Source organism: Chanodichthys erythropterus, chromosome 12 (assembly GCF_024489055.1).
Source record: "Chanodichthys erythropterus isolate Z2021 chromosome 12, ASM2448905v1, whole genome shotgun sequence".
NCBI lineage: Eukaryota > Metazoa > Chordata > Actinopteri > Cypriniformes > Xenocyprididae > Chanodichthys > Chanodichthys erythropterus.
The window spans coordinates 25692388-25718914 of record NC_090232.1 but is presented as its reverse complement, the minus strand read 5'-3'; the positions used below and the strand labels follow the sequence as shown (position 1 = coordinate 25718914).

At 38.9% G+C, this 26527-nt stretch overlaps 1 protein-coding gene across 1 annotated transcript in view; it reads right to left on the bottom strand.

Annotated features, from left to right (window-relative positions):
* Positions 1-19601, bottom strand: part of lig4 (ligase IV, DNA, ATP-dependent) — a 38768-nt gene extending 19167 nt beyond the window's left edge. The window contains exon 1 of the mRNA XM_067403539.1: positions 19367-19601. Coding sequence (XP_067259640.1) covers positions 19367-19444 — 78 coding nt within the window. The 5' untranslated portion in view covers positions 19445-19601. The remainder of the gene's footprint in view (positions 1-19366) is intronic.
* Between the last annotated feature and the right edge of the window lie 6926 nt (positions 19602-26527).

Genomic DNA, 26527 nt, shown 5'->3' with positions numbered 1-26527 from the left:
TTCTGCTGAGCTGATAGTCCACTTTTTAGCTTCGACACTTTGTCAGCTCTCATTTGGCCTTGCAAGCTTGCATACTTGTCTCTGTGGCAGGTTTCATAGTGTCAGCGCAGACTGTATTCTTTGAACACAGACAGAGTTTCTTGACAGATGAGACAAACAGCCGTTTCTTTGCATTGAACAAAAAATAATCTCTTGTCCATTTTTGGTCAAATACCCTGCATGCATTCTGAATCAACTTTTCTCTTTCCCAACCTTTTGGCCATTTTGTTGTCTCTTTGAATTTTCCTGCTGGCTCGCGCGCACCTGCTCAATCTCAATGAAACGTTTGTTGAATGTGCGATTCTATTGGTGGGTGAATCTAACAAATAATTAGGCTATGCTATGTTAATAATAACTGAGGGAAATTTTAGTTTGAAAGCCAACCTTTATAATCAAATACAGATATGATTAAAATTTTAAAATTAAATTTTCAAAATATGTCTCTGGCATTGTTCAGAGGGCCGGTCCAAATGTGGGGGTTGGCTGTAGTTTGGGGACCTCTACTCTAGATGGTTGAGGAGGAGGGACCTTTGTAACACTAGCTCGGCTTCTAAATGGGCTAGAATGAGCCAGGTAATTCAGTATGCAGATTCCCATCTGTCTTAGAGGGGAAAGAGCCCCATCTTTACACTTCATGAAAGTGCGGGGAGCCAGGGACAGCCCGAACGGAAGGACCGTATATTGATATGCCACCCCTTCAAAGGCAAATCTCAAGAAGCGCCTGTGATGGAGGGCTATCTGGATGTGAAAATAAGCATCGTTCAGATCCAGAAAAAATAACCAGTCCCCTGGGCATATCTGAGAGAGAATTTCAAAGTGATCATTCTGAACAAGCGCTTCATCAGGGCCCGGTTCAAATGTCTGAGGTCGAGGATGGGTCTGAGACCACCGTCCTTCTTGGGGACGAGAAAATAACTGCTGTAGAAGTCAGATTCACTCTAAGCTGGGGGAACCACTACTATGGCTCCTTTTGCCAGCATCGTGTTTACATCTGAGCGAAGGACGTGGGCATCCTCACTCGACACAGAGATGGGGACCACGGCATTGAATAACGGGGCCCTCTGAGCGAACTGGAGTAAATAAACTTGTTTTATTATATTCAACACCCATTTTGACACTCCGGGGATGGCCTGCAACCCCAAGGGGTTGAATTGGCTCGAGCAACTGGTTGCTGTAAGGAACTACAGTGCTCGTGAGGAACAGAAGAGGAAATTTGCTCTCTTTTTGAGTATGTTTTTTATTGTGTCCACTATCACAGTGGTAGGTTGTAAGGGCGCTTGAACAGGCCCTGTGCATGCAACAACTTTTTTCCAGCACACGGAACTGAACGGGGTGACGCAAAACATAGATGAGGCAGTTTGGGGGTGGTCCGGCCACAGTGAGACTTAGCCCCCTCCTCTTCCTGTCTGCAACATCAGGACGACTTCTGAGGCACAGGGTCCAGCACAATCTTGGGCCTGGGTCCTTGGCGCTTCGGAAGGGGGTAGTGCTTAGCAGAGTGCGAGCGATGCCGGGGCTCAGGCCATGGAATGGGCTGAGCAGCAGAAGGCGTGGTTTTGGAAGGCTGCTGAGTCGGCACAGGTTTGGGGCGACTCGAAGCAGAGGAGCTGGAATGCTTTGGCAAAAGTGTCGCATTGCCTGGGATGACTTTTGCGCGGCAGTGAAGCACTCGGTGAACCCATCATGGCAGGGCCAAAGAGGCCAGTGGGGGGAGACCGGAGAAACAAGGAAGACGGTCTTGTCCGTGTCCTTGATTTCCGTCAAGTTGAGCCACAAGTGACACTTCAGTACCACTAAACTGGCCATCGAACAACTGATAGCCTGGGCCATTGTCTTGGTGGCACGCAGGGCCAGGTTGTGACCACCGTCATCCATGGTGCATAAGAGTTTCGCCTGGTACACCTGGAGTACATCCATAGAGTGTAGGGCAGATGCCATCTGTCCTGCCGAAGTGTAAGCGCAACCAGCAAGAGCTGAAGTCGTATGGCAGGGCTTAGAAAAGGAGTTTTCCCTGTATGCGTCTAGCCTAACGGCATAGAACACAGTACAAGTGTAGTATTAAAAGGGAACTTGTTTTTCCATAGTGTGCCAACTTAAACTAATTGTGTAACAAAGTATTTCTTAAAAGTATTACTTAATTTAATTAAGTTCATTGAACAAACTATTTTTTAGTGTAGTGCAATGGTGGCAAACATCGGTCCTGGAGAGCCACAGTCCTGCAGAGTTTTGCTTCAACCCCAATCAAACACAGCTGAACAAGCTAATCAAGGTCTGAAGGCTTACTAAGCTACAGGCAGGCGAGTTGGTTTGAGCTCAGCTCTGCAGGACTGTGGCTCCCCAGGTCTGGAGTTCACCACCCCTGGTGTAGTGGTATGATAGAATATCTGGGCTATTAACTGACTTACTGTGGCAAGATGTACATGCCTGGAAGGAAGGTCTATTTTAACTAATGACCTAAACCAATTATGCATGCCTTTATTGAATTGCATCATAATCCAGTCCATTACAATAGTTTATGCTTGCACAACGATCTTGATGTTTTTTCGACAAGCTTCTCATGATAGGAATCAGAGAGAGGTGAGATACCCCTGAGCACAATCAAGCTGTATGAGTCGCCTAGTGGGATGCCTCCTTAATCCCACATTCCATATCAAAGCCCTCTCACACATGCACACTATCAAACAATGACAGTTTTATTGGTGTTTTTCAAATGGAGCAAAGCTACTGTACCCACATCTTTTTCGTGATCTGATGCTTTTGTTTTCATAAAACTAGAGAGCTAAACTTTGTATCTAAAACACTAAAGCCAGGTTTCACAAAGAAGACTTAGATTAAGCCAGGATTAGACCTAGGACATTTAAGCAGCTTTTATAAGTGTGCCTTAAGGAAAAACAATATTATTGGTGTGCATCTTGAGACAAAACAATGAAATATGTCAGTGCAAGCTGATTTCATATAACAGCTCAAACACACATTTTAAGCCTTGTCCGTGAAACCGCCCGAAAGAGTGAGAGTAACTGTATAACTGTATCACTTCTTGCTAAAAATACAGGAATCCAAAACAGGTTACTCTTGTTGTTCTTTGCATGCCGTGTACTGCTTTGCCAGCAGTGGCTTCAGAACCTCAAGCCCAAGTACATGTCTATCAATAGTTTTCTAAACAGACAAATATACTAAATAAGGTTGGAATGTTCTAGTAATCTGGACATTAGTCTGTAGGAATGTAAATATTATGGAATTACTAAGCCATGACAAATACTGTGACAGTAGGAGATGGCAACTATTCTTCACCCAAAACACACCTATTGTAAGCATACGGTCTGCTAAGGTTTTTTTTTTTTTCTTTTTTCAAGATAACTCAGAAATTTTGGGTTTCTTTCCTCTACTCTAAATTCTGTTTTGAGATGGTATCTTATAGGATTTGGGGAGTTTAGAGTGTGTACACATTCCTGATTATAAAACAGGGGTGTCCAGTCTTGCTCCTGAAGGGCCGCTTTTCTACGGGGTTTAGTTCCAATCCTTACATATAACAAAAAACAGGGCTATTGCTAGTGGGGTTGGGAGTTGGAAGTGAGACTGGGAACAGGGGGCTCAGAGCTACTGACCCCCATGATTTCTACCGAGGGGACCCTAAGCGACACAACAGAGCTGTAGTAATATACTGTATATATAGAAAATGATTTTTGGTTACTTCATTGAAAATTTCTTTTGATAACCATAAATTATAAAATAGTTAAGAAGGCCATTGTAAATTTAATTTAATTTACATTAGAAAAAGAAGAGGACCATATTTACATCTATTTATATCTATATAGAAGCCAGACCCAAAGTGTACCTAAACTGCTATATCATCTGGATTCAATTGGTGTGTGGAACGTGCATCAAGTCTCACACGTTTATTCAAACAGTGTTTGCTCTATTATTTGTTGAACCATAAATACTTTTTTTGCAAAAGATTTTGTTGATCAATATGTTTACAGAGCATTTACAGCATTTAAAACATTACAGCATTTACTCCTGAATTAAGTACCAGAGTTGTGCTCCATTAAAAACTTAATTAAGAGTAACTATATTAGTTAACATGAATTAACAATCACAATACTTCTACAGCATGTATTAATCTTAGATTATGATCATTTCAACATTTATTAATACATTTTTAAAATCAAGTTTTATTTGTTAACAGTTAATGTACTGTGAACTAACATGTACAAAAAATGAGCTCTATTATTATTAACATTAACAAAGATTAATGAATGCTGTAAGTAATACATTGCTCACTTTTAGTTCATGTTAGTTAATGTATTAATTAATGTTAACAAACGTTATTGTAAAGTGTTACCTAAAATTCAAAAAGATATTTTTTTTTCTTTATGCACTCAGTATTTTTAGGAATCCTTTTTAGCTCAGGGAATAACTTTTAAGAGAAAAACAAAAAATCATGTGCCTTAAAATAATCCAAGCATAATGGCATGTGCAAACATGAACCCATGACCTCAGACACTGGAATAGAGGGGCTGAGGTAGGCAGAATGCAAATATGTCAACAGACCAGCAGTGTGGAATTTTACATTTGTATTTTATATATTGACCACTAGAGGGGAGCACTTTCCCTAATAAACACAGAGATGAAACTGCACTGCTGGAACTGTGTCATGGCCACCCCGGCTTGTTTACATCAGTCCTGCAGCAGTAGAAAATCCATTGAAGGGACAGTGCCTCCCCCGCCAACCCTCCTGATCTACCAATCTCATTTATTCCATCCCTCAGAATGACAACATCAGTGCTACCACTGGCTAGACACTTCAGATCACATCAAACACAATTACATGCATGACAATGAGGCATATCACTCAGTAAAAAACAGTTCATTACATAAAACTCCACACGTGTGATTGTGCAGATATGTACATGTGTGTGCTGGAGGTAACTGAGCTAGAGATAGTGTGCTGAGCTGCAAAATGGTAAACAAGTGATGTCAGCATTTGTGGTGAGTCCATTTTCAAGTGGAACTGAACAATGTGTGTGTGTGTGTGTGATTTATGAGGACACTAATTTTTATAATGACATGGTTATTACACTGATATTACAATGTAAACATGAAATATGAGGACATTTCATGAGTTCTTACATTTAAAATAGCTTTCAAAACATACTAAACAATGTTTTATTAAAAATTTTACAAATTGCAGAATGTTTTCTGTGATGGTAGGTTTAGGAGTAGGGGTAGTGTAGGAGGATAGAATGTTTGATAGCAAAACAAACCTGTGGGGGGGGGGTTAAGAAGTGGTTTAGCGCATTGACAATGCTCTGTTGTCAGGGATACTTCAGGTCAGCTGATGTGACAAAATCACCATGTCCCTCTCTCTCTCTCTCTCTCTCTCTCTCTCTCGCTTTTACACACACGCATACACATATTCCCAGCTGTTGTCTGTGAGGCTATTGCTGTTTTAATCTTCATAGGATTACTCAATGCACTGCACATCAAATGACTTCAGCAGTACTGAACCACAGCCGACAACACTTTACAGAAGTTACAGTCAGTTGTTAGAGGCCAGGGGGTGGCAAGTAAGAGGCTATTTAGAAATTGCTATTCTGAAGTCTCCAACCTGCAATAAGGGAGCAAAGTTTACTTGACATACTCATTTTAAGTTATTTTCTTTATATTTGTCTTCCTCCGTGTCTCCTTCCCTACCACTAATCCCACAATGATGCTGTTGTGGAATTCTCTTCTATTTGTGCGTGAGGTATCCTTTATATAATGGTGTAGGTTGCTCAAAAATTACAATTCAGTCATCATGTTGTCTTAAATCTGTATGCATTTGTTTCTTCTTGTTGAACACAAAGTAATATATTTTGAAAAATGTCTCATTTTGTCCATACAGTGAAAGTCACTGGCTTTCATTGTATATACAATAGCTGTTGAAACATTCTTCAAAACAAACTCTGTGTTCCAGGGAAGATGTATACCTTTAAAGGCTGGGCATTGCTGTACCTGTTTCACAGCGATTTATGCAGTGACCTCTTTCCTCTAAACTGAGACTGAAATGTCTTCCATGTAAACAGAGTATCATTGCACAGCCCGAGGGTTTATGCATGATACATGCACACACATCTCTATGTGTTAGTCTTATTCCAACATCTGCTAAGTTGTTTGACCTTCTTTCCCAAATTTAGAATGACCCTCACCTGCTCTTAAGAGCGCTTTGGCTAGTTCCAATATATAAGTTTATATTTTTTACCCCTCATGCCAGAATAATTCTGTAAAAATACTGCAAAAAATGTAAATAACTTTACAGAATAACCTGTACATTTTAGTAATGTTAGTTTAAACTACTAATTAAATAATAAAAAAGCTTTTTTCCATTGAATTAGAGTGGTGTGACCATGCTGGTACTAAAACCTAGTACCTTTAACATATACTAACAACTACTATAATAACACAGGTGGTAAAAGATAAAGCCGCATGAGGAATCAAAGTTCGACACAAGTAGTTGTTCCACAAGCTGAGTTAAAAAGTAAAATATAGAAGGTGCACAGTGTTATACAAACACCACCATGGTAACACACACTGTAAAACCCTACTGTGCATAACTGATAAGAAATGCTTTTAACTGTCTTTAGTGTTAATAAGAAATGCTATTTAAATGAAGTACAATCAAATGTGAAGTGTCACACAGAGAATTATAGACATGTCAATATGTTTTTTCAATATGAATTATAAGATTTTAAGATAAGGACCTGTATTCTCAAAAACTGTACAGTTAACAATATTTTATGGTACAATTACATGAAATGTCCTGTTATTTTATTGTTATAGGTTTTTTTATAGTATTTTTTTATACCTTTAACCAACAAGTTTTTACTGTAACATTTTGTATAGTCTTTTATCCCCTTAACTGTCACTGTCCCACCAGTGACATTAAATATTTTAAACAACAATAATATCTTAGTATAAACTTAGTATTTTCAATAAAGTTATATTGAAAAATTATATATCATTTGAAATCTTATAAACTCTAGTTTTCATATTTGGTGACTGATTTTTAATACAAATTACAGAGGGGAAGTAATTTAATCATTTGCAACAAGAATATTTCCAGACTCATAATCCATTAGTAGATTTTTTGGCAGTGTGGGAACTTCTGCCAGATGTCTTACAATGGGTCATGCCAACCCGATCTCACGGCAATTCGTACGTATTTTATGAGGTGGCTAATTTGTACAAATTCATACGTTTTTTGCTAAATAATACATATTTTACAAGTTGACAAATTTGTAAGAATTCATTCGAGTGCCCTACACCAAACCCCACCCCTGAACCTACCCGTCACTGGGGTTAAGACACCTCGTAAAATACGTACAAATTGGTCGTGAGATAGTGTTGGTCATGCAGACTATTGTTTCAATGGGGTCCTGCCCACAGTGGTAGGCCCAGAGCAGGCTCTGGCTAAGGAACTGTAGGTAAAAGCTCTGTTGGGGAAGGAGGGCATACAACTTGTCCTTCCACCCGATAAGGAGTGGAAAACCTGAGGGGGTTTTACAGCCAGTATTTAATAGTTCAAAAAAAAGAATGGGGGCTTGTGTCAGATTTTAGATCTGCGCCATCGAAATCATTCTGTAAAGACGTTCAAGTTCAAAATGCTGATGTTAAAACAAATCGTGTCACAAATCAGATCCGAGGACTGGTTTGTCATGATAGATCTTCCACAATACAGGAAGTTCCTCAGGTTCTGGGTGTGGTGTGGGATTCAATGACGATTCAGACACGTCTGTCACCTGCTCGTATTGATTCGATCCTCGCAGCCACGGACATAATAAAGCTAGACCAGTCACTCACAGTAAAACAGTTTCAGAGACTGTTAGGTCTGATGGTAGCTGCATCCAACGTGATACCTTTTGGCCTGCTGAACATGAAACCTTTGCAGTAGTGGCTCAAGACCAAGGGGTTTTCCCCTGTGGAGAGTTCATCATCTCTCTTGTCACATAAACTGCTTGGAGATGATGTGTATCCTTCTAGCACTGAAGCATTTTCTCCCAGACCTCAGGGGTTACCATGTTCTTATCCAGTCTGACAAGACATCGGTGGTCACCTTTATAAATCATTGGGGGGTCTGTGGTTGCGCCCACTCTACAAGCTGGCACACCAGATCCTCCTTTGGGCTCAGGGAAAACTGCCTGAGAGCAGCTTATATCCCTGGGCATCAAACTCAGGGAGCAGACTAATGTGTTGAGGTAGGGGCTGAGGCACAGGTAATGGAAACTTCACCCCAAGGTGGTGGAGCTCATATGGAGGCAGTGTGGCCAGGCGGAAGTGGATCTATTTGCATCTCAAGATACGCTACACTGTCCACTATGGTTTTCCCTCAGTCATCCAGCCCCACTCGGGTACAGACATGGCTGAGGCTCTCGGGAGTTCTGGAGAGAGTTCACTGGGACAAGGCCCCCATCCTGACCATCTCAAGTATGGTTCTTGAGCCTTGTGTCCCTCCTCGACTTTTCTCCTTGGGAGATTCTGGTCAGGAGGGACCTTCTGCTATCTCAGGCAGGGGGCAAGATCCATCATCCCCAGCCAGACTTGTGGATTCCTGCAAGATTGGTTCTCTGCAGGGTTATCACCCTCACTTTAAAGGTGTATGTGGCGGCCATAGCTGATAACCACGCACCTTTGGGTGGTGAGTCATTGGAGAGAAACCCGTTTGTGTATATTGTTTCCTCCATGGTACCTCGAGGCTGAGGCCTGCAACACACAGGGTACTGGCCTGGGATTTGGCCATTGTCCTAGAAATCTTTGCTGTGGCCCCCTTCGAACCTATTGAATTCCACAAAAGTTTCTCACATTGATAACTATGTTTCGCAACCTGGTCTTATGACGAAAACATATCTGTGGGTATGTTTTCACGAGTCGCAAAATACGTACCAATGAGTACATATCGCTGCAGTTTCGCTCTGAAATGTCCACTGAGCGGCGCTAAAAGCGTGTTCTTTTTTTTTTTTTTTTTTTTTGCCGGAGCAGATAATAGGTACGTTTTTATGATGTTGCTTTTTAGACGAATTGCCACGGTTCTCGATTTGACATTTGCGCTCCGTTGCGTTTTAAAATAACTTCCCACCGACACTATAGCTTGGTTACAGCCAAAAAAAGCGAAACGCATTGAGCCGGAAAGTCCAAAGTACGTTCGTTTACAAATCGGGCACTCTGGTCACGAGGAGACGCCAAAACGAGTCTTTACGAATCGATAATCTGACCCCGGCTGTCATCAAAACCGCGTGTGAAAACGATCGACGTTTTACCGGCCTCTAGCATTCGTTTCTGTCGGAAACTGCAGCGAGACGTACTCGTCGGTACGTAATTTTGTGTCTCGCCAAAACGTGCCCATGGGTACGTCTCTCCTATGAGACCAGGTTGATGTTTCTTCTGGTTTTAACAACTCTTAAGATATTTGGAGGTCTTCAGGCCCTGTCAGTTGCCCCTTTGTGTTTAAAGTTTGCACCAGGCATGGTGAAGGCTTTCTTTTACCCTAGACCAGGGTATAGTCCTAAGGTCCCCACTCATGTGGCACAATCTATAGTGTTGCAGGCTTTCAATCGTCCCCCTTTTTGGATATCGGACCAGGGAAGATTGAATCTGCTACGTCCAGTCACAGCGTTAGATGATTATGTCCACAGAGCTGCCCTGTGGTGTAAAACTGACCAGTTGTTTCTGTGCTTTGGGTCACCTGTGGTTCCCCAGCATCGAAGCAGAGGATGAATAAGTGGGTAGTTGAGACCTCTGGTCTCGTATGAGACCTCATACGAGGCCTTTTGTCAGCCTTCACCTATGCCTGTCAGAGCTCATTCTACTAGGAGTATGGTTGTAAGTACTTTATTGTCAGGGGTGTCTCTTCAAGATGTGTGTGATGTGGCAGGCTGGTCCTTGCCTCACACATTTGTGAGGTTTTAAGACCTAGACTTCAGCTCTACTCCAGAGTCCCACATGCTCTCATCTTAGTATAGTGTAGTGCAGTGTTTTCCAACCCTATTCCTGGAGGCACACCAACACTACACATTTTCTATCTCTTCCTAATCAAACACACCTGAATCAACTCATCAGCCCATTAGTAGAGACTCCAAAACCAGAAATATATGGGTCAGATAAGGGAGAAAATGTGCACTGTCAGTGTACCACCAGGAGCAGGGTCGGGAAACACTGGTGTAGTGTGTATTTCATTCCTATAGCGTTTCTATGATGACACAGTTCCCCTCTCTCGTAACCTTTTCAAGAGTTCAAAATATAACATCCATTCTCTTTTGTGAAAAAAAGGTCTGAAAATTTAATAAATATAAAGAAAAACCACTAGATCCTCCATTTGTGATGTGGTGGAGTGCTACAACACACACCTGTGTTCTTTCCACATCTTTTATGTTTATTAGGGGTCAAATTCAAATCAAATACTACCAAACTGCCCATACTACTTCTGAATAGGATGTCTACTTCATATATTGTATGCTAATTATGGAAATGTACAGTTCAGATAACTCAAGCCATATATGGAAAGTCCTTATATGGTCATCAATGGAGTCTGGAATGGATGTCATCTAGTGAAAAAGCCTGGTACTGCGCCCAAACAAACTCTTAGCTCATTTTTTGAGATCAAACTCAAACTCAACTAGTTCAGATTTTTGATTTTGATATTTTTGCAGTTTTAGACTCAAACTAAAGAAAATGAGTGGAGTGAGCTGAAGAGAAGAAGCACCAACATGGAGCTGGGAATCTGAAGGATCTGGAGAGATTCTGCTTGAAGGAATGGTCTCTGATCTCTTGTCAGGCATTCTCCAAACTCATCTACCTTAGAAAAGGATGTTGCAATAATTGGGTGCCAATAATTGTGGCCAACGTAAACTAGAGAAAAAAAATTATTTGATAATGAGATTTTTCCCTCATTTTCAATTGTTTTACTTATATGAAAGGTTAGAATTTTGTGAATTTTTTTAATGAAAGATCAAAAGGATAAACAATGCAGATTAATTTTCACAGCCGCCTTTGCCAAGGGTGCCAATATTAGTGGAAGGCACTGTATTGTACCTAACCAATCTCAAGAAAGTAACCACATTTTTAACTGCCTCAATTACAGGCAATATTTTGAGATTTCTTAACACAAATTTGTCTTTCTTATCTCAACTGCAGGCTATAGATTTTTTAATTTTGATTGATAAATGTTTACTTCTGACGATGGCAGATGTGTGAAATGCAGAAAAGGATGGATGTCCCAGTGGAAACATACTCAGTCATGTTAATTTTTGGAATGCTGATCATATATTTCCAGGATCATTGCTTATATATGTCAGGTGTGCACATAAGTGGGAGAAAGGATAAAATAGCACTATACAGTGACTAGGAGATAAATCACATTGCATCTGAGAGAGTCTAAGTATCTCCTCCACCCCTCAGTCTATAACTGAAATCAGGTCGGTGCACAGATTTGAACAAATGCTTTTGCACAAACCTCTGAAGTTCCAGGCTGCAGCGGAGGTCACAGTAGTGGCTATAATTTCCGCATCTATGCTCACATGTTCCTCAGAGATACAGAGCAGTAGATAGAAAGCAATCTATTACATAACATTGCAATAAACATAGAAAGCTAATCTGCTACAAGGTAATTCAGAGCTGAGTAAGGCTTATAAACAATAGACCTTCTTCACAGCAGCACCATCTTTGATTTTTAACGGGAATGAAAGCAAGACTATGAGGGATAAACATACATCTCTTTAGTGGGTTGTACTGTTATTTAATGTGTTTTTGGATTGTTCTGCTGACAAAAAAACCTCAGACAACATGAGCTTTGCAGCAGATGCCATTGAAAACAAGGAACGTCTATCCCTCACAGCCTCACTTTCATACCTGTCATGACACTGCTCTGAATAAGGTCTATAGCAGTCTGCTTTGTATGTTTTAGTAGAAACCTCAGTAAAACTTTAGTATGGGGAACAATTCTCACTTTTGCTTATTAGCTTGCATATTGGCTTCTCAGAAACAGAGATTAGCAGAATCCTTCTTTTGGGTCCCCCACCCATGTGCCTTTAAAATATCACGTCTGGAAGATGTGTAATAGCCATATTAATAAGCACAACAACACAATAAATAACAACACTACAGTAATAAATGACTTCATACATGTGGAAAAGTATGCAACCTTAAAAAATTGCAATATATCTGTGTGTATGTGCGCGTGTAAATGTGTGTCAAGTCAAGTGAAGTCACCTTTTATAGAGCACTTTTATAATACAGATTGTTTCAAAGCAGCTTTATAGTGATAAACAGGAAAATAATGATCAAATATAGCTGCAAGCAGCGATGACGGGCACAAGCCGCGGCTTCACTGCCACCCCGGTGGCTTTAGAACAATTGTGCATAGCAGGCAATGTACATTTTTAAGTGTGTAAATGTAAAAAAACAACTTCGTCAAAATCATTTGAATATGCCACATTTACTGTAGCCAGCTGGTATGACCATGAGCCACAACAGCCACATCCATGAGATAATTTAAATTTAGATTAATTTCATTTCATAGGATGTTATAGGTCACTTTCAAATGATCGTGAAGTTATCATTTGCAGCTTTTGTAAGTCCATAAGTATTTATTTAAGGTTTATTTATATCCACATATTGACAATATATATCATTGATTTGGTTGTCTGTGAAGTCAAAGTATACAGTATGTTCATATTGCATCCTTGCTTTTCAAAATGTCTGTATTCTTGATATTGAAAGTGCAAAGTGATCAATATGTCTTCAATATTTATTAGTTTTCAGAGTTAAGTGTGTGTGTGGTGGTACAGATCATTTTCAAACTGAAAATAGCCTTTGTTGGCTCAGCCACAGCAACTGACTGAAACAGCTTATGGTTACGCTTTTATAACACATTGTCCTGCTTTCCTTCTCAATTGGGCCAATTCACACTAAGAGGCTTTTAACAGTGAAAACATGCAGCAAAAAACAGCTGAATATCAACATGCAGTCGGGTTGAACTGAGGTAACATAGTAATTGCAGGATAAAATGTGCAAACAGTGATTTGTGAGCGGTCAAGAAAACAAGGCAGGCTTGTTTACAGATAGGAGATGCAGAGAGTGAGCTGCAGGTGGTCAGTGGGGACTCTAATGGTTGACCTCATAGGCTGCTAAATAAGAAGATTGGTTTTAAATTATTAATTTAAATTTACTGTTAATTTAACAAATAACACATATATCATCTCAGATTGACAATGTGTGCATTTATGGAATGAAATTGAAATGGAGTGTTATTAAAAAAAGTGTAAAGTAGGATTCCACAAGGGTGAACTACTGTATGCAAAATTAGGTATGCTATTAGGTACTTAGGTATTATTAGGTATGGAAGATTTGGTAGATGAAACACTGGGGGGGGGGGGGGGTTGTCTCACAACCCTCCTAAATGTAAATATATGTAAATAAATACTAATAAAATGTAAATATATACTAAAACAATATTTAACCATTTCTTTGTGGTAATTATGAACACCGTATTTTAATGAAAATATATATAATGACCATAAATAACCAGCATGTTCCAGTTCCACGTCCACTTTATCTAACATGTTAAGATAAAACAGGACAGTACTTAAAACCCTCACAAATAATCAAAACATGAATTTGTGCATTTTTTACACAAATTTAATTAAATATTAAGTGTATTTTGTTTTTTTAATGAACCAAACAATTGTTATTTAGAAACCACAATAACAATTTTTAACCCAATGATTTATAAGTGTCTATTTTTTCATGTACTTACTGTGATCAGTTACATATTGAACACATCCAGGCTGGTGTCAGGTCAATACAAACGTTTTCAGAGTAACAGAGACCAATATGGCAATTATTAATGACTGTTACATTTGACAACCTCCTGATACTTAAAGGGCAATGGTTTACTTCATCTGACGTTCTATGTCCAGTCTGATGAACTACTATAACTTAGCTGTGAGGGTGTGATTGAAGGAAACAATAATAAAAAAAAGCAGGTTCTATGCGCAGCAGTCTTTAAAATCAAAATGCTCAGAACTTCTCATAACACAAACAGAACAACCAGCGAACATAGAAAATAACAGAGCAAGAACAACTGAAATTAAAGCTGCAAGCAGCGATGAAAGGGCCCTCTCACCGCCACCCGTTGGCCTTAGGAAAACAGTGAACAGTGGGCATCATGCATGTAAGCGAGTGAATACAGGAGAATTATGCCAAAGTCATTTTCGAAATGCCACACTTCCTGCTGTCAACAGATGGCGCTTTGACCGTAACTGGATATATTGCTATGTTAATGTCTTCAGGCCAGGACTTTTATCGAACATGTGAAGTTTGGAGCAGATTGGACATTGTATGCCTGAGTTACAACAACTTCCTGTTTCTTTAGTGGCGTTAATCGCATAAATTAGCACTTAGCTAAGTGTTGCATGATTTAACGTGTTTCTAGCATGTTTGGTACTTCGTGGCATAATGAAATGTGAATCTAGTAGTGAATTACAGTGTAAAGCATGCCATTTCCTGTTGCCAGGAGGTGGCGCTATGGCTAACTGAATATTTTCATATAGATGTCTTTAGGCCAGGACTCTTATCACACATGTGAAGTTTGGAGCAGATCAGACATAGTATGTCAGAGTTACAACGGCTTCATCGTTCATGGCAAAAGTCATGAATTTGTCATGCTGCCACGGACACGCCCTTCAGCGAAAACTCAAGATCTTTGAAATTTATCATTGCTAAGGTCTTAAGATTAGACTGATAACATTTGATGTGTATCTGGTTAAATCTCTATGAGGAGTTAATCACAGAGTAAAACATGTAATTTCCTGTTGACTGCAGGTGGTGCTATGATTGTAACTGAATATTGTTATGAAGATGTCCTCAGGTTAGGACTCTAATAAAACATGTGAAGTTTGGAGCAGATCGGACATTGTTTGTCTGAGTTACAACAACTTCCTTTTTCATGGCGAAAACATCAAACTTTGTCAGGCCGCCACGGACACGCCCTTCAGTGAAAACTCTAGATCTTCGCAATTTAACATCACAAAGGCCTTTAGATTAGACTGGCCATATATGATGTTAATCTGGTTTAATCTCTATGAGGAGTTAATCACAGTGTAAAACATGTCATTTCCTGTTGCCCCCAGGTGGCGCTATGACTGTAACTGAATATTGTCATATAGATTTCATCAGGTCAGGACTCTAATAAAACATGTGAAGTTTTTGGGCAGATCAGACATTGTATGCCCCAGTTACAACAACTTCCTGTTTCATGGCGAAACATTGAACTTTGCCAGGCCGCCACGAACAAGACCTTCAGCGAAAACTCTAGATCTTCGCAATTTAACGTGTCAAAGGCCTTTAGATTAGACTGACCAAATATGATGTTGATCTGATTAAAGCTCTAGGAGGAGTTCATTAAAGTAAAGCATGTGGAAATGGCAAAAACTGCCAAAATTTTGTAGAGAAAATTAAAAATATCTCACTTCCTGTTGGGTTTACAAACTTTTCACCCAGGGGCTTTTTTGTAGGTATTGGGCTGTTACATCTGTCTACCGAATTTCATAACTGTACGTGAAATGTAGCACGAAGGGCGCTTAATTGAAATTTTGTAGGTGGCGCTATCGAGCCATTTTGCCACACCTAATTCTGAAACCCATATCAGACGTAAATTTTCACCACTTCTGACGTGTGTGCAAAGTTTCATGAGTTTTTGAGAACGTTTAGGCCCTCAAAAATGCGATTCATTTTGGAGAAGAAGAAGAATTGGCTGAGCAATTCCAATAGGGTCCTCACACCATCGGTGCTCGGGCCCTAAATATGCAAAATATAAGATGGGAAATATTTAATAGCTGATTTGTCAACATAATATATAACAATACAATACAAATGGAATCATTTTACCTCAAAATCCAACAATTTGACACAAAATGATAACTGCAAATCCACGTTTCTCTGCTGGAGTCCAGCTGTTTCTGTGAATTGCACCGATCCATTTGCTTCTTTTTTTCTGTAGCTTTCAGCAGATTTTAAATGTATAACTTACCTCGGGAATACCTCACTATGTATTTGTAGCCTACTGAGTCATTTTGATAGTAGTCTAATATAGCTAATATACACTTACAGCCTGTGTTTCCTTCATATAAGGCTTATATAAGGCTTTTAATTTTTTGCGGCTCCAGACAGATTTGTTTTTTGTTTTTTTGGTCCAATATGGCTCTTTGAACATTTTGGGTTGCCGACCCCTGGTTTAGGCCATCAAAAATGCGATTCATTTTGGAGAAGAAGAATAATTGGCTGAGCAATTCCAATAGGGTCCTCACACCATTGGTGCTTGGGCCCTAATAAAGGCTTATATATACACCGTGAAACACTGGGGATTAAACAAGATCATTAATAAGTGTAACAAATCGAACAACCATGGCAACTAATGAACAGGGACAAAGGAAACATGAACTAATGCAAGGAACTGAACTGAAAACTCAACTCAAACAAAAACCCAAACTCAAAAAAATCAAATGTTACATCAGCAAAATGTCTATTTTCTGTCTTTAGAGTAAACACAGGAGGTAAGGAACCTTTATGGATGCATTTAAGACAGGGTTCAGTCTTCCATATAAATGTTTTTTTATTTATGATCTTAAAGACAGGCAAATTACAGTGCAGGGTTGGTATTTGGTCATAGAAACCAGTAGCTTATGGTAGTGTTTTTCTTTTAAAATTATTGCTCCATACTGTCTTCAGTATCTCCATGCCTTTAGGGATATCTTTAGTATGTCAAATATGTGGTGTTCACCCACTACATCTCGGAAATAACTCATGGCAGGAGCTTTACAGATCACAATGCATAAGAAATACAGAGTACAATGTTTTTCAGAACAAACAAAATATCAAAATGGATCTTCCTCTTTATTGAAATAAACACCTCTAAGCAAAAAAAAAAAGATGCTATAATATAATCAGCCACTTGATGGTTGTACAGTTACATTGTCACCTTACAAAACTGGGTACTATGTTTGATAGCAATCTATCCCTTGATGGTCACTGTGATTTTGCCAAGTAAGACATGTTCCTGGATCAACATATTTCTGAAAATTTAGTCTTAACCCTATTCCTACCCATAACTTATCCCTAAAATCTGAGGGGAAAGATAGGTGAATAACATTGATGTAGAAGCACCTAACCCTGGTTGCAAGCCTAAACTTGACATAAGCGGTAAACTTGTCCCTCAAATCTGATTGGTTGATTGGAATGTTGTTCCAGGATCAACAAAGATGTTGATCCAGGAACATGTTTTTACTTGGCAAAATCACGGTGACCATCCTTTTATAGTGACATTGATAATATTTGTAGGATAGCCTTACTACACCTTAAAAACATTGCTAAACTGCACCACATACTGTATGTTTCTGATACTTGATACTTCAAATTTTATCATCTCTAAATGTTCTTTTGAATTTTAAAATTCTGCTAATTACTTACAAAGCCTTGAATGATCTAGCTCCATAGTATTTATGTAATTTTTTTATCTTGCTATAATACATCAAAGTCATTACACTCAAAAAATTCTGGCCTGTTGATGGTACCCAAAATTTCAAAATCCACAAAAGGAGGCAGATGCTTTTCCTGCATGTCTCCTAAACTTTGGAATAGTCTTCCTAGGACTCAGACACACACTTTCAGTGTTAGTAAAGGCTAAAGACTCCTCTTTTTAGCCTAGCATACACTTTTTATTCTTCAATTCATAGTCATGCTGCATTAGTCAGGTCTAGCTGAACTGAAAACACTTTACATATTAGGTGAATGGCATTTGCAGTAATGTCATTGCTTTTCCCTTTCTTTTCAACCATGGCATTATATCCCAAAGGTACCGAACCAGGGCCTTCTAGATTCAACTTTGACCTAGAAGGATGTTCTATTCCTACCATTCTGTGTTGATGCCCAACAACTACAATTCACAGCCTGTGCCAAGTGGCATTAAGGCATCATAGACATGACAGAATGACTTTAAATCTTTGACTTTAAAGCGCTATACAAATACATTTGACTTTTACCTTTTAGCCTCTCTGGTTCAGGCTCTAAGCTGACGGGAAATAAAAGAGATGATGCTCATTTTGAGGGATTTGACTTTCATTTCCTTTAATCTATGTGTCATATGACTGAAAGCTGTTTTGACTTTCTGACCTCAACTTGAACTTGAATGAAACCTTCAACATGTTGTTCTGTGTTACAGTTCCTCAAAGAGATCTTTAAGCTTGTTTGAAGGGACAGTGCAAACCACAATATTTCTGTAAATAAATATTTAATACTGTCTTTCAACAAACGCCACACATTGAAAAAATCTTATATATAAAAAAAAAAAAAACATTGATAGAGAAGTTGTGATAATTAAAAAAAAAAAAGTAAGTAAAAAAAAGTAAATTGTAGTAATCTGATTCTGCGCACTGTACTCGCACTGCGAGAGGATCCATTTCATTTTGACCATTTTGAACAAATGCTTTGCTAGGGCACGATTCAGCCAACGTAGCATGAATCTCCGAAGCTACTGCGCAATGTCTATGGATCTAAAAGATGCCTATTTCCATATCCAGATATCCCCTCAACACAGCTGCTTTCTGAGATTTTCCTTTGAAGGCGTGCCCTACCAGTTTACCAGTCCTCCCATTCGGTCTGTCTTTAGCTTTGCGCACATTCACCTAGTGTATGAACTCTTCATCTGAGTGGAGTACGTGTTGTGAATTATTTGGAAGATTGGCTGCTTAAGGCTCCTTTAGCGAAGAACTGTGCAACCACAAAGATCAGCTTATCAACCACATTTGTATTTGAGGCATACAATCAACCTGCAGAAATGCAAAGTATGCCATTTCTGGGCATGAGTCTGAACTCTATTGCTATGCTAGCCAACCGGAGCACTCGCAGACTATCATGAACTTGCTCGTGATGTTCAAGGAAGTCAGGCCAAGAGTCCTTGGGCCACACAAAAGACTCTGGATGAGAGAAAGGTTTTGGAGTGGACGTCGCCTGCAGTCTAAAGGAGGAGCACTGAGTGGACGATAAGAGCGAGCGTGAAGCAGTAGGCTCTCCGGCACGCTTCAGCATAAAATGTTTTATGGCCCTTGACTGCTTCTATGTTTCAGTTAATCACTCCATGAGGGATTCAACTAAGTGGACAAACAGCCCAGAGGGGCTCACTGGGGCATTCAGGAGGACGGCCATCTCTGCATCCTTCTTATCTGTCAAGGTTAACCACAGGTGCCTGTCTAGCATGACTACTAGCCACCCACAGTATAATCTGTGTGTCCGGAGGGCTTACCAGTGTCACTGCGGTGTGAATCAAAATCCTCCATGTGGCTAGCCTTCCAGTCTTCAGACGCTGCCGGAGACATGGCATCGTCACGTTCCTCCCTGGGCACGCTAAAAGAGACAAGGTCACAAGCCCGTGACAGAGGTCAGAAACCAGACTCAGCAAATGCCACTGGGGAGGGTTGGTCCGGGTAGCGGGAGGAACGCATGCACTGAATTTGCCATTGCCAGTGTCCAGAACGAAAGGCTGCTGCTTCTTGTTCCATGGCACTGCCTGAGTGGAGGGGGAGAAGTGCAGCTGACCAGCATTGAGCAAGAGGGCTATCCTTCTACAAAGAGTCCTAAAACTCAAGGAGTCACAGTGAGGTCAGTTAAGGCTCTTCAATGGTGGCTTCTGTGTGGGCACAACCCAGGCAAACGCACATGGTCAGAGAAAATTATAGTTTCAGGTGGGGGGCAGGAGGATGATTTTTCTTAACAATCCACAGTTCTAGTTCTTCCAGTTTCCCTATTTGAATGACAAAAACAGACTACTTCCACCTACTGGTATGACAGAGTTATGTTCTCTCACACAGGAGATGAATGTAGAGACCTGCACTCTCGCGGGACTCCCGCGAGACCCAATGCAACAGAGTGTGGTGCAAGACAAGATATGATGGGCGCGTGTGGCCGCAAGACGTTCATGTGTGCAGGTTGTGGAAGAATAAAATGATTCACGGGACCCGCGCAAAATAGAAATATCAAAACATAAAATATCTGAAAACGAATAAATTGTTATTCAAATATTGCACAAAAGCAACAAGAACAAATAATATAAAATAAAAAGATTTAAAATCGCAAGCATATGGGAGATTCTATTTATAACACGTGTTTGCAATGTTGAGCAATGTAGCCAATCATAGACATATCTGTTGATTTCTGAGACGCAACGCAATCAGAGGTGTTTATTTTAGAATCCTCTCACCGCTGAAAACAGTTTTTATGCAGTGCTGAAATTTGTGCGCTCACGAATCCTATTATTATAAGACACAAAGTGTAGACATGATGAAAGATTCATTGTTCATATATTCATTATGTACTTACAACAGAGCTTTGTGAGATCGCAATGAACTGAGATGTCAGCTTTTTAGTCATTATAATGGGAGCACTCTTTGCGTGCATTCTGCCATACCAAACCATGCATGCAGCACCTTGCTTTTCGGCTAAAACTAACTGTTTGTGAATGTTGATGCTTTAATAACAAATACTTTATCAGGCCTTTAGGTCTTTAGCTGAATGTACTTGCTAGTTGGCCATCGGCTGCAATCTGTGTGGTGTGTTAAAGCACAACTTTTTTGCACTGATGGTTTGGTGTGTCCTACCTTATGATAAAGTCATTGAATCATTTACTCAAATGATCTGTTGAAAATCATATTTACATTCATCCAGTAAAATTCCATAGGCAAAATGCAGTCATCTTAACAGGAATCCATGCAATCAGAAATTTTGACATGAATTTTGTCATTGAACTTTGACATGCAAATTCACAGCATTGACAAATACAAAGCTGCTTAGTTTGGTAGCAACCTCTGTGTGGCTGATGTTTCAACCTGTAACCTGTAACACACACGGGTATGGTAATGGCTTTCCCATGGCAAAGAATATCCCCAGGTGGATTTCACATTGGGTTCAAGTTTGTGACCTTTGCCATATTGATAAAATAAAATGTGGACTTTGTGTGAGCAGTGGTTTGTACATTAGTTCACTACTGACAACGGACAGAAAATTACAACATTTTTCAGAAATTGACTACACCTTCATTTATAAACACAACTAGTGTGTGTTGCTTTGACATGGAAAAATGTACTGATAAATATTGTTTCCTTAAGGCACCCACACACTACAAGATAACTAGGCTTATTTTGGGCCCAATTGTGTTAAGAGTGATTTGCTCGGAAGAACATTGGGGCCGCACCAATGTCAAATCGTAAAAATATCCAACATGTTGAATATTTATGATCAGAAATCCTGTCGTGTGAGGGGAACCCTGACGACAAACACGCATGCACTCTGTAGATTGACCAATTCAAATTGAAAAAGATGCCAATTCAGAAAGCAAGCTGACACAAATTTTCTGCAAAAAAAGCAGTCGAAACACTATTATCGGCATTTCTTCTTGTCAATTGTCCGTCAAGTTTGTTTGCTCTAAAGTCACATTTGACCACAAGAGATTTTGTGAGATTTCCTGTGTACACAGTCAGGACTCTGATTGTTTGTGAATGGAATCTGTTAGTGTGTGGTGTGCTGTCTCGGTCACATTGTGGCACTGTACACTATAGGAACAAAACTGTTTAATCTATTATTTTTTTTATCATCATGTTTGTGGTCTCTCACATTTTGAAAATCTGATAAGACTTTATTATTAATTAAATATTTTAGTGTGGGCCAGCCTTTGCAATACATGAACTCAAGTTCCGTAGGTAATCTGTATCATGAATATGCGGTCAGGAAGCTCAACTCAACAACCCACATGCACCATCAGTTCCAAAATGAAGATTTCTGAACAAGTCTAAATCTAAATCTAAACTGAAACAAATCATACCAGGATTTGATCTCAGTAACAACATCTGCTAAGCTTTTAAAATGTATCTTGCTCACATGCGTGAGCAAAAATCTCATTGAAGTTTGTGTTCTGTAAACAACCCAGATGAGCTATAATTTCCATTACACTTCACTCAGATTAATATTTGATTACAGAGGATCGTGGCACTAGAAACTTTATAAGACGGACTCATGCTCACACTGACAACCAGTAAGAGAGCCAGTCAATGATGCGCTATGTACCGTAACAGGTACAGATAGTTCATAGGCACATCAATAAGGTAATAAACCACCAAATCAGTTTCAGTTAGAGTTTATTACAGGCAGTCCTTATTTCTGTGTTTTATTAATGCTGGTGGTAAACATGTTCTCAAGCCTCCTGTGCCTGGGCTTGCACCAGGGAGGCGCGGGTGGAGCATTGTGAAAAACACCAGTCCTTAGAGTAGAGCACCTTCATTGATGTGATCTTTTTCTTATGACTACCTTTAAATCTTTGTGGCAAAGGTCTTAATACTGTCATTGTCTTCATAAATTCACATTACCTCACAGTATTATTATGATTTGTTTAGATCTGTTGCCAAACAACATCAATATATCAATAAGAAGGAGAGAGAGAAGATACATGGATGAATAAAAGTGGTGTGTGTGAGTGGATAATATTTTATCTACGTTAGGTGGACATTTAGGATAGTAGCGTGGTTTACTAAACATAATAAGTAAAAATACTTTGTAATTGTAAAAATTCTTTTTGTGAAGGTTAGGTTTAAATGTATGAGATAAAAAGTACCTTTAGCTCATTATAAAAACAATAGAAGTCAATGGAAAGTACCCATCATCATAGAAAAAACAAGTGTGCGTGCGCGTTGTGCTTGCACAGTACACTGTGTTCCCCTGTCTTGTTCCGGTTTTCTCCAGGCTCAGAATAGACAGATAGACAGGAGGGGAGGGCAAGAGGGGAAGGGGAGAGAGGTGAGGGGGAGAGAAGAGTGTAAATTATGGATGACAGGGTTCAGCTCACAGCAGAACAGCAGTGAGAATCTCTTATATCTCTCAGGAGAAAGTCCACCATTTCCTGACCTCTGTAACAATGTGTTGGCTTAGATCTGCTCTCATCATATACACACAAAACCCACAAAGATGATGATAATGTGTTTTTGGTTGTTTTGTGAAAGAAAAAGGTCACTAAAATTTGCAGTGTCACTTCAGCTGTAATAAACAAGTTTGGTGGATTACTGTGCCAAGAGACCAGCAATCCACATTAACACGTGTCTGGAAAACCCCTTCTGTTTGATGTCAGTCTGTCTGTTGTATGGAATCTTTCTAATTTCCTAAATGAATTTCCAAGACTTTCAGCACAGTGAGCAGGGGAAAGCTGGCATTATGTGAAATCCTTTTGATTCCAGTCTTTTGGGGGAATCCTTCCATATTCTAAATGAGATTAAATGTTTTCAGCTATTTTTCCTTGTGGTGAAAACTAATGTATAGGGAAAAAATAAGATGATAAAAACTGATATAAACAACCAGAGAGCAGAACACTTGTGTTGATTTAGGTTTGTGTGCTGTTAGGCTCTTCATTATGTCTCAGCCTCATTACTTGTTGTACTGTTCCCTGCTTAGCAAGCCAAAGCAAGGGACACACTAACTCTCTCTCTCAAGCAGATCTATGTAACATATCCTCTTGTTTTTGTGCCATCTTTTTCTCACTCTTTCCATCTCTCTGTAGGTTTGTGGAAGATTGAATGCATGGCTTGGATACCACAGTTTTTCTCATACAACACACACACAAAAAAGATTAACATCTTGGATTATTCTGGAACAACGTTACAATAAACCAATCAGATTTAATAGGTGCTTCTAAAGGTTATTCAATAATCATTTCCTTCTGATTTAGGGATAACTTATGGGTAGGGTTATGTTTAGGGGTATGGATATGGTTAGGACTAAATTCTTGGACAGGAATGTTGCTCCAGGATCAACAAAATATGTTGACCCAAGAAGGCATCTCATCCATCAATGATTTTTTTTTCTTTGTTTTTTTCTATTTTAACATTCAGAAAAACACATACCATTAATTAATTCTTCATCCATTTTACTTAAAGCGCCCAAAAATGAAATTTCTGTCATTAAGTGCCCTCATGTCCTTCCAAACCTTTAAGACCTTCATTTATCTTCAGAACACAAATTATAAAAAATATTTTTGGTGAAATCCGAGAGGTTTCTGAACCATACATAGGCAGCAACATCATTGCACCTTTCAAGGCCCAGAAAGGTAAAGACATTGTTAAAATATTCAGAGGCTCAACTTTAATGTTATGAAGCGACGAGAATACTTTTTGTGTGCAAAAACAAGACAAAAATAATGACTTTATTCAACAATTCCCTGACAGTCTCCTATGCTGCTGACTTACTAAACACAGTGCAGCGCTTCCGGGTTCTACGTCAGAACGCCGGCTCAGTATTGGTCAACGCTGTATGTGAGCAGCACAACAAATCTGTGCGGCCAATAATGAATAAAGATGAACAGTGATTCTATGGATGTAACCAGTTTTGGACTGCCAAAATTTCACATCAAATGTGTAAATTAAAGTTTAAATTTAGCTTGCTACGGAAACATGTCTAAACAACTTCAATCAATTATAAAGAGTTATTTTTTATAACCATAGCAATGCAAACAACAAGTAATCCATGCTTGAATCCACCTTGAATCACTTCAGACACAACCCCACAATGATTACAAAATATAAATCTCACATGCAGACATAATTCACATTGGATTATGAAATACATGGGATTGGGACTGGGATTTGGAGCAAATCAGTACCTCATGCTGTGAGAACCTTTGACCGTCATCCTTTTTGTGAGCTTTAATAGACAGGTTTTATACAGTAATTTCATTTGACTCCACATTTTAGTCACATTAGCTCTTGGTATAATTTCAGATGACAGAGATAGTCTTCTTACACACCTCGAATGCTAAAGGTGAAATGGCCCACAACTTCCCTTGACTTCAAGAACCATCTGGAGTACAAGTGAACATGTCAGTCGTAAATTATATAATGCATCCCTAGGGCAATGTAAATTATCTCACAGTTGTTTGTGTTACCCTGCTTTCTTTGAGAAGACAGCCACAAGTACTCTGTGAGCTATATTTTCAGTAAGCATTCATCTACTAATTTCAGTGCTAGCAAAGTCCATAAAAACATGGTAACGGGACATTGAGAGCACACATGAGACATGCAGAAAGAGTGTGTGCCAATTCTATTACCAAAATATCTTTCACTGATAATTAAACACTATGTCCCATGATGTGTTTGTTGCAAAAGCATTAAGAGATAATTTGTGTTTTCTATGCTTTGAAAGTTATTTGAAAGAGATAAAGATCACAAAATAGCAGTAAATCTTCTATCTCAATACAGATGAGTAATTTTTGCCCTTTACGCTTTAGATAATGTATTTTAATGGGATCTAAGGCATTTAAGTTCATGAAAACCCACATATATGATTTTTAGTAGTAGAATATTTATTATTTCATAAATATAGTTTAATAAAAAATTCTTGGAAATATTGAGAAAAAAACTCAATATTTGACCTTGAACCTTGACAAAATATCTATAAAGATGTCATTTTTATTTGCAGATCACTTTTCACCATGCCACTCATGTAAACTCAGATATGTAAATTTTATCACAAATCAGAATTGATAATGCAAAAATATATTACACTGCAGTAAACACTGACCTTACATTCTCATTGCTGATTATTTTTTTTTTTTTTACCAGTAAACTACTTAAGACAACCCTAACAAAATACAGACCTCACAGCAAGAAATGATAAAACCTTATCTATCTGATTAAGAAAACTTATACCATGGGTCAATCAGTTCAGACAGTTTGCACAGAAGTGTTGAATTCCACAATATATGATCAGAGCACATATTCATACACATACAAATATTTATAAACATTTAACCACACAGACAGTCAGATAAGATAAGATAAGGAACATTTATTGAAGTGAGACAAAGCCACAAAAGTCCAGTTGTAGTGCATTTTTTCCAGATGCATCTTACATTGATTCTTGTATTGTTTTATTATACAGCAATTTGCATTAATGTCAATGTGTTTTGTGTTTTGTTCAGTTCATTTGTCTGCTCTCGTCACTAATATTTCTAGTATTTTGTTTTGAGTTTGTGTTTAATAAAAGTCACAACTGCTGAAATTAGATCTGATTTTTTTTCATCTTTTTCATCTTTGTTGCAATCAACTCTAACGCAGAAATCTTTTTGAGGTATAACAACGTTTCACTCATGCCATTTGGTTTTTCCTATAGTGTTGCTATTGACATTAAAATAAAGGAAAAAATTATCTACAAATCCTAAACAACTTCTATACAATTTGTGTGGTGGAGATTACATAACATGGTTGCGACAGAAAGTACAAGTACAGCTACTTACAAACTACAAAACTGCCCAGAGCCTTAGTGATATTTTTTAAATCATTACATGTAAAATATGAAAAGAGGACCTTTTAAGATATGTCACAATGATATTGCCTAAATTTAATTTTTAAAAATAAATTGCCAATAAACTTCT